The sequence below is a fragment of the Amborella trichopoda genome, chromosome 6 (assembly GCF_054954075.1).
Source record: "Amborella trichopoda isolate Santa Cruz 75 chromosome 6, AtrichopodaSantaCruz75HAP2 v2.0, whole genome shotgun sequence".
In the NCBI taxonomy this organism is placed as follows: domain Eukaryota; kingdom Viridiplantae; phylum Streptophyta; class Magnoliopsida; order Amborellales; family Amborellaceae; genus Amborella; species Amborella trichopoda.
Window position 1 is genome coordinate 28,225,636 of NC_142341.1, and position 14,037 is coordinate 28,239,672.

Below are 14,037 nucleotides of genomic sequence, written 5' to 3' on the forward strand. Positions count from 1 at the left end.
TATAAGCTCCATTTGGCCAGACATTCTTGACTGTGAAAAGGCCTTCCCACTTAGGTTCGAACTTTCTTTTACGACAACCCATGCATAATGATCTGCCTTTTAATTGCTAGAACCAAATCCCCAAGGGTGAATGAGCGGACCTTGACTGACTTGTTAAATGCCCTCTTCATTCTCCCCTGATTGAGTTCGAGGTTCTGCTGGGCTTCTAACCTTCTTTCATCGAGTGCATCCAGTTCATGATAGCGAAGCTTGACCCTCTCATCTTTGGTTAGTCCTTGATGCAGAGCGACACGCAGTGACGAGATTTGAATTTCAAGGGGTAAAATTGCTTCAACCCCATAGACTAGGGAATAAGGAGTGGAATCGGTAGCATTTCACGTGGTAGTGCGATTGGCCCACAGGGCTTCCAAAAGTTTCTCATGCCAATTTTTCCTTGTTTTTGATACTGACTTCTTCAAAACACTACATAGAGTCTTATTGAAGGCCTCAGCTAAGCCGTTCGCCCGAGGGTGGTACATAGTTGAGTACTTTCACTCGAAATCGAACTGATTAACCAAGCGATCAATATGATGACTTCTAAATTGAGGGCCATTGTTTGATATAATCCGATCAGGCACTCCAAATCAGTATATGATATGATGTCGGACAAAGTTGGCCACTGCAGCCCCTGAAACTTGCTTGAGGGGAACCGCTTCAACCCACTTGGAGAAATAATCCGCAGCTGCCAGAATGAAGACGTGGCCCATTGATGAAGGAGGATCAATAGGTCCCGCAATGTCAAGTCCATGATGCCACTATAGGGTGTGAGGGCTCTGGAGGCTGATGAATAAGACTTGAATGAATCTGGCATACCTGGTATCTTTTGGCATTTCTTAGGGAGTCAGTAATCATCGAAGGCCAAAAATACCCCAGCCTACGTATCCGCTCATAAAGCCTAAGACTAGACTGATGCAGTCCGTAGATGCCTTAATGTACTTCTTCCAATACCTTATTTTCTTCTTGTGCATCCACACATCTTAGAAGAATATCGTCGAAAGATCGATAGAAGAGAGCATCCCCTTCAAAGAGGGCGTACTTGGTAGACATCCAACGCACATTGTTGCACTAGACGTGATCTTCAGGGAGTCTACCATGTTTTATGAAATTAATGATGGGCTCTCTCCAATCTTCTACTTGCTCAATTTCCTCACATATAGGGTCGAAGAAATTCGTCTCCTGTTTTCGAATATCAGCTCTTTGACTCTGTGCCATTTCCTGTTCGGTCTTAATAACTTCTTTGGCTGATAGAAGTGCTTCCAAAGGATAAGGTGGGCACTCAGGGAAGAGATTTCTCCCATCATCGACGTCTAGCTCGGTTCTCAATTCAATATGTCTCCACTCTGCCATCCAGACAGGTATGGGCCCTGGTGAGGACAATTAAATTGTGGCCCCGAGTTTTGTGAGTGCATCAGCCTACGAGTTTAACCTCCTAGGGATGTGACTCAAGGATACATCATCAAACTGAGCCATATACGATTTTGCAGTATCGTGATAAGGCTTGAGAGTGTCTTTTCTCACATCAAAGATCCCCTTAAGCTATTGAATAACCAACTCAAAGTCACCATAGACCTTGAAGTGCTCCAAGTCTAGATCGAAGGCTATCTCCAACCCAATTATAAGGGCTTGATATTCCACCTCGTTATGGGAACAGGTTTCAGTGAGAGAGAAAGAAAGAGGCAGTATTCCTCATTTCGAAGTCATGAATACCACTCCAATGCCTCCTCGATCATATTGGAAGGCCCCATCGAAGTACATCTCCCACGCATGAGAAAGTTCTGTACAAAATACTTCTTTATCGGGGAGGTCACTTGATAAAGTTGATTCTGTCGGTACAGGATGTGCTGCTAGAAAATCAGCCAAAGCTTGGCCCTTGATGGCCTTTTGTGGGACATATGTGATGTCGAATTGCATCAGTGATAATGCCCACTTAGCAAGACATCTTGAAAAGCATGGGCATATATGAGAGACTTTACTGAATCTGTTTTTTATGGAAGTTTTACTTTATGACCAAGCAAGTAGTGGCAGAGCTTTTGTACTACAAAGATTAGGGCCACTCACATCTTCTCTTTAGGGGATAATTCTTCTCAACTCCTTGCATCCTGTGGCTGAGATAGTATAGTACGGTCTCTTTCCCTTCATCATTGCTCTGTGCCAATATTGCCCTGAGTGACTCGTCCAGAGAGGTTATGTATACTCGGAGTATCCATCCATGAAGGAGAAGATTTGACAGTGAGCTGTGGAGTCAATGAGCATCTCCGTAAACAGCATTGGGAAATCGTCCTTCAAGCAAGCGGTATTTAGGTCGCGGAAGTTAATACAGACCCTAATTTGGTCATTCTTCTTCCTGACCGGAACAACATTTGCTAGCCACTTTGGGTACTTGACTTCACAAATGAAGCCTGCTTGCTTGAGTTTGGTCACCTCAACGTCTATCTGCCTTTCGAAGTCAGGCTTGAACCTCCTTGATTTCTGCTTGACAGGCTTGACATAGGGATCGATGTCGAGACGGTGAACCGCGACTTGGGGATCTAAACCAAGCATCTCATGGTCATGCCAAGCAAAGGCATCTTGGTTTGCTCACATGAAGGCGTTGAAATTCTCTTTCTCCTCTAGAGACATATTTACCAAGATGAAAGTGGGTCTAGGATCAGCCTCATCCCCTAGATTTATTTCTTCGAATTCATCGGTTGTGGCTTGACCGCCTTCTTCCCATTCTTCTGAGGCCTCTTGCAACTCCTCATCATTGGCTTCAAAGGTTTTCTTATTAATCTTAGGTGTAGAGATGATCCTGACATCTCTGCTTCCAATAGAACTCCAAGGTAGGTCACGATTTCTGCACCTTTCTCGAACTGAGGAACATAAGGGTCGACCTTAAATATGGACAACATATCAGGCTGCAAGAGTTTGATTTGAAAGTTATAGGGATGTTGAGATTCAGCGATTGTGGTACCAAAGGCACCCTCATATGAATTACTCGGTCTTTGCATGGGTGTTTGCAGTGTTTGCCCCATGCTAGCTTATGCTTCATAGACCTGTACCATGTGGCAAGCTTCCTGAGAATAGAAGCTTTGCCCTCTTGATTCTCTCAGCCTCTGCTCAAAGTTGGGTTCAAGAGGCCACTGGGGTTTCTTTATCCTTGACCTCTTATGCTTCTTGTTCAAAGAAGATGGCTCTGCCTTAGCTCGAGTCGCCAGAGCGTCAGTAACGGTCAAGAATCCAACCACCTAGGCTAACGTCTTTTTCAGCCTTCTCAGGTGCATCCTTCTTAAAGAGGGTCATAACTTTTGATTCAGTTTGAATTTGAAGATGATTCTAAAACCAATTATACACTAGACACACCTATCTTTCAAATTGGGTAGTTTGAAAACAGTTGGTCCTTGTTTGGCCCCTCAAAAGTTTAAAAGAATGAAAATATTTTATTTGAAATCTGTTGTGTAGTGAAGGCGGTGACATGTCTTTAAAATTTTCTTCATAACTCACAATCAAGAAAAAATTCCAAAAAGTGCTCAACATGTGAATTTAAGCTTACTTATAAACCGTTTTTGTTACTCAAAATCCGTAGCGACCCAGGCATAAATTATTAGTTTTATAAAAGCTGTCCACAATGACATATTTTTATAATAGATCTACAACTCTCATATTAGGGAGAATTTCAAAATGTTATAAACATGTGATCTCAATATTACTAAAAAATATTTCAAAAGGCAGTGGTTTCGAAGAAAACGAACCTTATTTAGTTAGTCAAAACCCTTGACATCAGAGACATCAGTTTTATGTTTTTATCAAAACTGTCTACAGTGATCTACTAGCATGTTTCGACATATAACTTTACATAAGAAAGAATCAGAGAAAGATGTAAACATAAACATTAAAATACACTCTAATATCTTTCCAATGGTCGTTATTTTGTGTCATTTAGGCATTAATTGGTGGTTATTTTGTGTCATTTAGGCATTAATTGCTTAGTTAAACACTCAGTAAAATAGAAGTAACATTCCTGATAATTATCACAGTCTGCTAAGAGTGAGATACATGTATAAAACAAGCCATATCTTCCAAACTATCATGAATTTCAGCTAGTCATAACACCAAACTTAAAGTAAACTCATAGACCTTTCAAATGGTGGTGATTTGAGGCAAATTGGATATCATTTTCTTGGTCAAAATCCCATCATAAAAGCATGTAAATTCTCAGGAAAATCAAAGTACAAACATTACACATTCCAAAGACAATCCCATAACTTCAAATCCATGCAAGATAACAACATGAAACCTTTTCTATCTTAAACTAGGCTCACACAAGCATTATTCCACAGAATTTCAGGATCCACAAGAGTAATAACAGTGCCCAACATATCATATTAGAAGACCTAATTGTTGGAAAAATAGAACACAAACATACATGCTTAAGTTCAAGCCTAATCCATGCTTTATTCATGCTTAAATCACACTTTATTCATGCTTAATTCATGGAAATTCATACTAAAATCTCATCCTTCCATACATAAGAATCATACTTCATATTATAGACACACAATAGCATGGTCTACTTACAGGTACAAAGGGGGAGAGAGAGAAAACATGAGAGAGAAGAAACTCCCTAGACTACTATACACCTCCCACGCAAAGTGACGCGCTCATCAACCCACGCCCTCAACGCGCACGACGATAGCCTCTTACGTGTATGGTAATACTCCCTTATGCGCGCGGTGATACTCCTTCGTCTTCATGCTCGAAGTTAGCTCAGGTAGCATTACTCCACAGGGCGATGCTCCACACGGCGATGCTCTACACGACGATGCTCCTCACAGCGATGCTCCACACGACGATGCTCCACACGATGATGCTCCACACGGTGATGCTCCTCATGATGCTACAGTCGCGACACTGCCTCTTACGCTCGAGCAATATGTCCACTCGTGCGTGACGATACCAATTTACTCATGGTTTTACCCCATCACTCATAACCAACGTTGGCTCTTTGGCTCTTCACAGCCAATGTTAGGCTCCTTTAACAGACGGCCTAGGCCTCTTTCACAGACAGTGTTAGGCCCCTTTTTCATGCATGGCGATAGCTTCTTCGGGCATGGGCTTCCTCCTCCCTACTGTCGTGGGGTTATAAGTTCAGAATGTTGGGGTCCTTACATCATCCCCGCCTTAAAAAGAATTTTGTACCCAAAATCATACATATGAAATCCAACAACCGGGGGAGGACACCAGCGCATCCACTACTGTCTCATCCGATTGTCTATTGTCTTATCTTCAGCATCGCATAGTCCATGCTTTACATTTCACACACAGTGTCATGCAATAACCAGCCAACATTAACAAGTTGACACACATAAGTCAAATTAGGCCATTCAACTCTAATCAATCACAACCAGTTCAACCACTACCAGCTAACTGTTGGTATCAGTCTACAATTAGCTCCGACAATATGCACAAAGCAGCACCTTACCAATATCAATCGTGCGATGCACCCAAGGCACGCACTTTAGAAACATAAGGTCACAACACTAGGCCCTGCAATACACTCAAAGCAGGCGCCTCACTACAATCAATCATAACATCCGGTCCTGCTACCAGCTCAGAGCAGGCTTTGCATCAGTATAGATCACAATAGTCAGGTCCTACAATATGCTCAAAGTAGGCACCACAGAATTACAAAGTCGGGCCCTACAATACGCTCAAAGTAGGCACCACAGTACAATCAGAATATCAGGTCCTGTAATACTCTCAAAGAAGGCACCTAACAAATCACAAAGCCATGCCCTGCAATACACTCAAAGCAGGCACCTTGTTGTTATCAATCGCATAGTCAGGCCCTACAATTCACTCAAATTAAGAACCTAACAAATCACAAAGTCGGGCCCTGCAATACGCTCAAATCAGGCACCTAACTATCACAATGTTAGGTCCTACAATATGCTCAAAGTAGGCACCTAACAAATCAGAAAGTCAGGCTCTGCAATTTGCTTAAAGCAGACACCTAACTATCACAAGGTCAGGCCCTACAATATGCCCAAAGTAGGCACCTAATAAATCCCAAAGTCAGGCCCTGCAATACACTCAAAGCAGGAACCTAACTATCACAAGGTCATGCCCTAATATGCCCAAAGTAGACACCTAACAAATCACAAAGTGAGGCCCTGCAATACGCTAAAAGAAGTCACCTAACTATCACAATCACAATATCAACTAGTGTCATGCAATATGCTCAAGAAACCTCATAGTACTCGCTACAATCATACCATGTTTCATACATCACACGGGTCACAACATAAACACTTATCACAGGGCACGTAACTCTCCAATAAATGGGGCAGGTCATACCCCTCAATCGATGTTCTACACAATTATCATACGAAAGGATCTCTAAGAATCCCCCAAAATAATAGCACACAATTTTAGTACAAGCAGGCAATAAAGGTCCAACTTTCATTAGATATGACAAACTATGATACTACAATAACAGTTAGAGGAAACAAGGTCTAACAAAACTTTAGATTCTCCATTTCAAATCAAAACACACTCCTAGTTCCTTGAATTCGAGGCCTTAGCTCCTTCCCGTTCAAGTGCAAAGACCTGACCCTGAGCTTTGGGCTTGGGTTCATCCTTCAATGTCGGGCAGTCTCTAATCAGGTGGCCCACCTTGCCATAATTGTAACATGTCCTGGTCTTCAGTCAGCACTTAGAAGCCACATGGCCCTGCTTCCTGTAAGAGGTATAATACATGAGCTGGCTCTGCTTGACGTTGCCCTGGGAGTTCTTTTGGCCTTGCCATTCCTTAGACTTTCCTTTTCTCATGGACCCCCAGAGGGTGGAGGCCCTATCCTTCGCTTCTCTCTCCTTAGTTGATATTCATCATAGTCATTTTCCACCTTCCTAGCCAAGTCTACCAATTAAGAGAAGGCCTTAAGATTGGCCGACAAAACTCTCCCTTTGTTATCGTGCTGCAAACCTCTATCAAACTTGCTTGCCTTCCTAGCCTACGTGTTGATGATATACAGCGCGTATCGGGATAACTCTGAAAATTTGGCCACATACTGATCAACGATCAGATTCCCTTGTTGTAACTCTATGAGTTCCACCTTCTTCCTTTCCTTTATTGCTTCAAGGAAATACTTTTCATTGAAGAATTCTAAAAATCCTTCCCAAGTAGGTACTATCTCATCCTCTTCCCAATCCTGCAGCACCGAACACCACCAATGTTCAACGTCCCCTTCTAACATAAAGGCACCTGATCTCAACTTCTACTCATCAGAGCACTGTAGGACTCTAAAAATCTTTTCCACTTGCATTAACCATCTCTCTGCTTTTTCTACTCCCTCAAGCCCTAAGAAAGTTAGAGGACCCAACCTCTTAATCTTTTCTATCAAGTTACTATCATTCTGTCTTGGGGTAGGGATGGATAGGGCCAGCATTGCTTCCTTCATCATTTGTGTCATGGCTCCTAAGGTCTTGACAAACTCACCGAGGGCCTTGGTGTTTTCATTACTAGAACTTGCATTATTGGATCTCATCCTCAGCATCTTCAACCTAAGACACAAGCACTCCGTTACTAATCTACCCAAAACTATTTTAAAGGCATTTTTAAACTCCTTAGGCCAAGAATCTTATCATGGCTGTTCTGATACCATAACTGTCACGACCCCGTCCAAAACCGAAGGGCGACAGAGTGCGAGATCGCGATCGGAAGTCATGTACATCAGTCAAGTGGGAGTGGCATCAACACCTGTCATAATTGCGAAATCAATGCAACCACGAGAAAAAGGCACAAACTCCCACAAGAAACAACAACAAAAATTCGATAAATTAAAGCCATTCATATCTATATGCATTCTCCAAAAGTCATAAATACAATACCTAGAATATTACAATTCTTTCAAGGCACCAAACCCTATTAGCAAAATTTCAAAGCTTCACAAACAGCACAGTACGGCCGACAACCATCTGACACCTACAAAAACAAGGAGATCTTCTACCAAACACGATCACCGCCTACCTGTCTTCGACCTACAACTGCTAATCTACAATAGTGGTAGAAAATGAATGAGCTAAAAATCCCAGTAAGTAGATCACAGTATCATGCTTCCCGGCCGAGGAATATTATCACGCATCACAAAATAAGGTTCTAAGCCATGCTCATAAAACAGGAGTCATGCATCACAATTATAGGATGATTCTTTTCATGATAGAGCAGGCACAATATACGGTGTAAGATATCATATACACAAGCATTCTATCAGATTTCAACAGATCCACACAAGCAAGAGAGCATAACCAAATCATCTGACACAACCCACTCTCTAGCCCTATTCATCAAGCCAAACACATATCTCAGATCAGTCACATAACTCAGATAATCATATATCTCAGGTCAATCTCATATCTCAAGTAATCACATAACAGTCACACTATCACAATATGCAACTACCAAAAGGTAACCCATTGCGTAGTACCCATATAGATCTAAGGGGGCGCAACACTCCCAAATATTCAAATTCACATCCTGACTCCTGTCCTATCATGAGGAGTTAGGGAAAATCTTAGCTGCCAACAACATCATTCACACAGTAGGTGCCTATTCACATAACACATAAGCTACACGGTGCCATCATTCACACAATAGGTACCCATTCACATAACACATAAGCAGCACGATAACATCATTCATACAGTAGGTACCCATTCGCATAACTCATAAACAACACTGTACCATCATTCACATAGTAGGTGCCAATTCACATAACACATAAGCAGCACGGTATCATCATTCACACAGTAGCTACCCATTCACATAACACATAAGCAGCACGGTACCATCATTCACATAGTAGGTACCCATTCACATAACACATAAGCAGCACGGTACCATCATTCACACAGTAAGTACTCATTCACATAACACATAAACAACACAGTACCATCATTCATACAATAGGTACTCATTCACATAACACATAAGCAGCACGGTCCCATCATTCATATAGTAGGTACACATTCACATAACGCATAAGCAACACGATACCATCATTCACACGGTAGGTACTTATTCACAAAACACATAAGTAGCACAGTACAATCATTAGGATGATATCATTATCTCATCATGATAGAAGCAATACTACATTTTGGTAGTGACACATCATATTTTAATAGTATCAGATTCACAAAATAACGGTGTCCATATCACAAAATAACAGTGTTCATATCACAGAATGAGTGTTACAACTGCAATTTCAAGGCGTGACATCTGATCGTGAATAGGGTCATAACTTTTGATTCTTTTGGAATTTGAAGACAGTTCCAAAACTAATTTTACACTAGACACACTTATCTTTCAACTCAGGGTAGCTTGAAAATAATTGGACCTTGGTTGGCCCCCCAAACGTTTAAAAGAATGAAGATATTCTATCTGAAATCTGCTGTGTAGTGAAGGTAGTGACATGTCTTTAAACTTTACTTCATAACTCACAATAAAGAAGAAATTCCGAAATGTGCTCAACATGTGAATTTATACTTACTTATGAACCGTTCAAATGGAAGTGTTTTAGAAAAAAATAGACCCATTTTTGTCAGTCAAAATCTGTGGCGACATCAGCATAAATTCGGAGTTTTATAAAAGCTGTCCACAGTGACATATTGTTATAATTAATCATATAATACTCAAATTAGGGAGAATTTGAAAAAGTCCTAAATATGTGATCTCTAGCTTCTAAAAAATGTTTCAAATGGCACTTTTTTGGAAGAAAATGGACCTTATTTGGTTGGATAAAACCCTTGACATCAGAGACATCAGTTCTGTGTTTTTATCAAAACTGTCTACAATGATCAACTAGCATGTTTCGAAGTATAACTTTACATAAATATAGAATCAAAGCAAGATGTAAACATAAACATTAGAATAGACTTAGAAATATTTCCAATGGCAGTGATTTTGTGTCATTTGGGCTTCATTTTTTTAGCCAAACTCTCAGTAAAATAGAAGTAACATTTCTAAAAATTATCACAGTCTACTAACAGTGACATATATGCATAAAACGAGCTGTATCTTCCAAACTAGGATGAATTTCAACTAGTCTTAAGAACCAAATGTAAAGTAGACTCATATAACTTTCAAATGGTGGTGATTTGAAGCCAATTGGATATCATTTACATAGCTAAAGTCTCATCACAAAAGCATGTAAATTCCCTGGAAAATCACAGTACAAACATGGCACATTCCAAAGACTATTCCATAACTTCAAATCCACGCAAGATAACAACATGAAAACTTTTCTATCTTAAACTAGGCTCACACAAGCATCATTCCACATAATTTCAGGATCCACAAGAGTACTAACAGGGCCCAACTTATCATACAAGAAGACCTAATTGTTGGAATAATAGAACACAAACATACATGCTTAACTTCAAGCCTAATCCATGCTTTATTCATTCTTAAATCACACTTTATTCATGCTTAATTCATGAAAATTCATACTTAAATCTCATAATTCCATACATAACAATCATACTTTATATGATGGACACACAATAGCATGGTCTACTTACCTTGTACTCCAATGGTGATCCCAACTCTGTCACACAGCCACTTCCCCAAGCTTCTCCCACAAAGCTCAAACGAGCTGGAATTCCTAAGGGTTCAAAGGAAGAAAACGTGGGGAAGAGAGATAGATGAGATCTGGGGTGGTTAAATAGGTAGTGAGAGAAGGGGAGGAGAGGTGGCAACATGTAATGGACAAGTAGTGGCAGCATGGGACAAGTGGCATCACACAATTAACAAGTGATATGAAAGAGGAGAGAGAGAAGGGCAGGCATGGGGGACAAGCGTCATTGTGGGTACAACAAGACTTTACCACTTGGCACACAAGGGGAGAGAGAGAAAACATGAGAGAGAAGAAACTCCCTAGACTACTAGACACCTCCCTCACACAGCCACGCGCTCATCAATCTGCACTCCTCATCATGCATGTCGATAGGCTCTTACGTGCATGGTAATACTCCCTTACGCACGTGGCGATACTCCTTCATCTTCACCCACGGTGTTAGCCTAGGAAACGTTACTCCACCCGGCGATGCTCCACATGGTGATGCTCCACACAATGGTGCACCTCACGGCGAGGCTCCACATGGTGAGGCTCCACACAGTGATGCTGCACACGGCGATGCTGCACACGACGATGCTCCTCATGACGCTACACTCGCGACACTGCCTCTTACACTCACGATGATACTTCCATTCGCATTCGGTGATACCAGTTTACGCATGGCGTTACCCCATCGCTCCACAGTCGGTGCTAGCTCTTTCTCTCTCTTCACAGCCGGTGCTAGGCTCCTTCAAAGACGGTGCTAGGCCTCTTTCACAAACAACACTAAGGCCCTTTTCATGTGCGGTGATAGCTTCTTCCTTAGCGTCAGGCATGGGATTCCTCCTCCCTACTTCCATGAGTGTTTAAGTTAAAAAAATGAGGTCCTTACACTGAGGACTTGTGCCAACAATTTGAGCTCGAGTAATGGGAACACGGAGGCTTTCAGGAAATTCTTTAGGATGCTTAGGGCCATGACTCAAGTTATGAAGGATTGTATGCCGGCCTCGGCTGCCCCTGCCCCAAATAGGCAGATAGTGGACTGATTTAAAGATTTAGGAGACTTGCACCTTCTACATTCTTGGGACATGGAGAAGTGAAAAAGGTTGAAAGATGGAGGAGGCCAGTAGAGAAGATATTTGAGGTTTTGCATTGTTCGGATGAGAAAAAATTTAGATTGGGGACCTTTATGTTAGAAGGCGATGTCGAGAATTAATGGAATTCGGTTCTGGATGGAGACATGGATTGCGGCCACCAGGGAGAACTTCCTAGCAGCGTTTAACGAGAAGTATTTCCCTGATTCTATGTGAGAGAGGAAAGAAGTTGAGTTTATTGAGCTACAACAAAGGAGACTGTCGGTAGAACAATATGCAGCCAAGTTTGTAGACCTCTCTAGGTATGCGCCCCATATAATTAACATCGAGGCATGTAAGGCAAACAAATTTCAGAAGGGCCTCAGGCTAGATATTCAAGGGAGAGTAATGTCAACCAATCTTAAGGCCTTCTCCCCATTGGTGGACCTAGCTATGAAGATTGAGAAGGATTGTGAGGAGTTTCAGCTGAGGAAGGAAGGTAGAGTAAGCTCTGCGCCATCTGGAATTTTTGGGAGGAAGACTCAACCTGCTCCTAAGAGAATTTTTAGAGGACGGATTAACCAGGGCAACATGAAGGCCCTAAAGACTTTCCTGGGCGACGTGAGGGAGAACCAGCACCCGGCATCTCATACTGCGGGCAGAGCAACCACTCTACAACTGAATGCTGCAAGAGGTCGAAAACGTGTTATGAATGTGGCAAGCTTGGCCACCTGATCAAAGACTGCCCTGTGAAGAAAACGGAGAATCGACCCAAGGCTCAAGATCAGGTGTTTGCACTCATGGAGTAGGAGGCTAAGGTGTCTACCACAGTGATATGCGGTACGCTCTTTGTTTGTGGTAGAGAGGCTAGAATTCTGATAGACCCTGATTGCTCTCAATCTTTTGTTGCACCTCATTTTGCATGTCGTCTAAATATTGAACCTTCACTCCTTGACTATACATTAGTAGTGTGCACACCTATGGGGGATTCTATTGAAACTAATATGGTGTACAAACAATGTGGGGTTTTGCTTGAGGGGTGTGTCCTGCTTATGTACTTGATACTTTTAAATATTCAAGACTTGGATATTATTTTGGGCATGGACTTGTTGTCCACACACCATGCCACTATTGACTGTTATGATAAGACTGTGACCTTTAGACCCCCTACCCGACCTGAACTATGCTTTGTTAGTATCAAGGATGCTCCCCCTCTACATTTTATTTTTGTCGTTCGAGCTTATCATCTTTTGGCTAAAATATGTGTTGGATATTTAGCCAATGTGGTAGAGATTCGGGATGTCCTGTCCAAGTTAGAAGAGATACTAGTGGTAAGAGAATACCCTGGGGTTTTTCCGGAGGAGTTGTCCTCTTTGCCTCCAGTAAGGGAGATAGAGTTTGAGAGAGATGTGGCCCCTGGTACTGCTCCCATTTTTAAAGCGCCAAATAGAATGGCTGCATCAGAATTGAAGGATCTGAAAGTGCGATTGTAGGAGTTGTTGGAGAAGGGATTCATCTAACTTAGTGTGTCGCCGCACCGGTCCTTTTTGTGAAGAAGAAGGATGGGTCCATGAGGCTTTGCATCGATTATAGGCAATTGAATCAAGCAACAGTGAAAAAAAAGTACCCTCTGCCTAGGATTGATGACCTCTTTGACCAACTTTATGAGGCCCAAATGTTTTCTATGATTGATCTCCAAACGAGTTATCATCAGTTGCATGTCAAGGAAAGAGATGTTCCCAAGACTGTGTTTAGAACCCGATATGGTCACTATGAGTCTTTGGTGATTCCATTCGGATTAACTAATTCCCCGACAGTTTTCATGGACCTAATGAATAGGATTTTCAAACCCTTTTTAGCCAATTTTGTTATCGTCTTTATAGATGATATTCTGGTGTATTCAAAGAGCCAAGAGGAGCATGAGCAGCACCTAAGAGTAGTCCTTCAAACTCTTTGGTTAGAAAATTTGTATGCTAAGTTGAGCAAGAGTGAGTTTTAGCTTCCTAGTGTGGCCTTTCTTGAGCACATTGTTTCTAAGGAGGGGGTCACGGTTGACACTTATAAGATTGAAGTTGTACTCAAGTGGGAAAGACCGACCAATGTGACTGAGATCCGTAGTTTTTTGGGGCTAGTCGGATATTACAGTGCTTTGTAGAAGGATTTTTTAAGATAGCGCTCCCCCTAACTCGGCTGACCCAAAAGGATGTGAAGTTTGTGTGGTCAGATGATTGTGAGAAGAGCTTTCAAGAATTAAAGAAGAGGCTGACCACGGCTCCGATATTGACCTTACCCAAAGGAAATGAGGACTTTGTAGTTTACATCGATGTCTCTCA

At 41.9% G+C, this 14,037-nt stretch overlaps 1 protein-coding gene across 1 annotated transcript; it reads left to right on the top strand.

Moving 5' to 3' along the window:
• Window positions 1-12,684: 12,684 nt before the first annotated feature.
• On the top strand, window positions 12,685-13,197 carry LOC148781685 (uncharacterized). The gene has a single exon (XM_088870880.1). It carries the CDS (start codon window positions 12,685-12,687, stop codon window positions 13,195-13,197), a length of 513 nt encoding a protein of 170 aa, XP_088727006.1.
• The last annotated feature ends 840 nt before the right edge of the window (window positions 13,198-14,037 follow it).

Bases quoted from the DNA above. Each gene is read 5' to 3' on its own strand.
- LOC148781685 (XM_088870880.1), top strand. From the start codon at position 12,685: ATGGGGGATTCTATTGAAACTAATATGGTGTACAAACAATGTGGGGTT.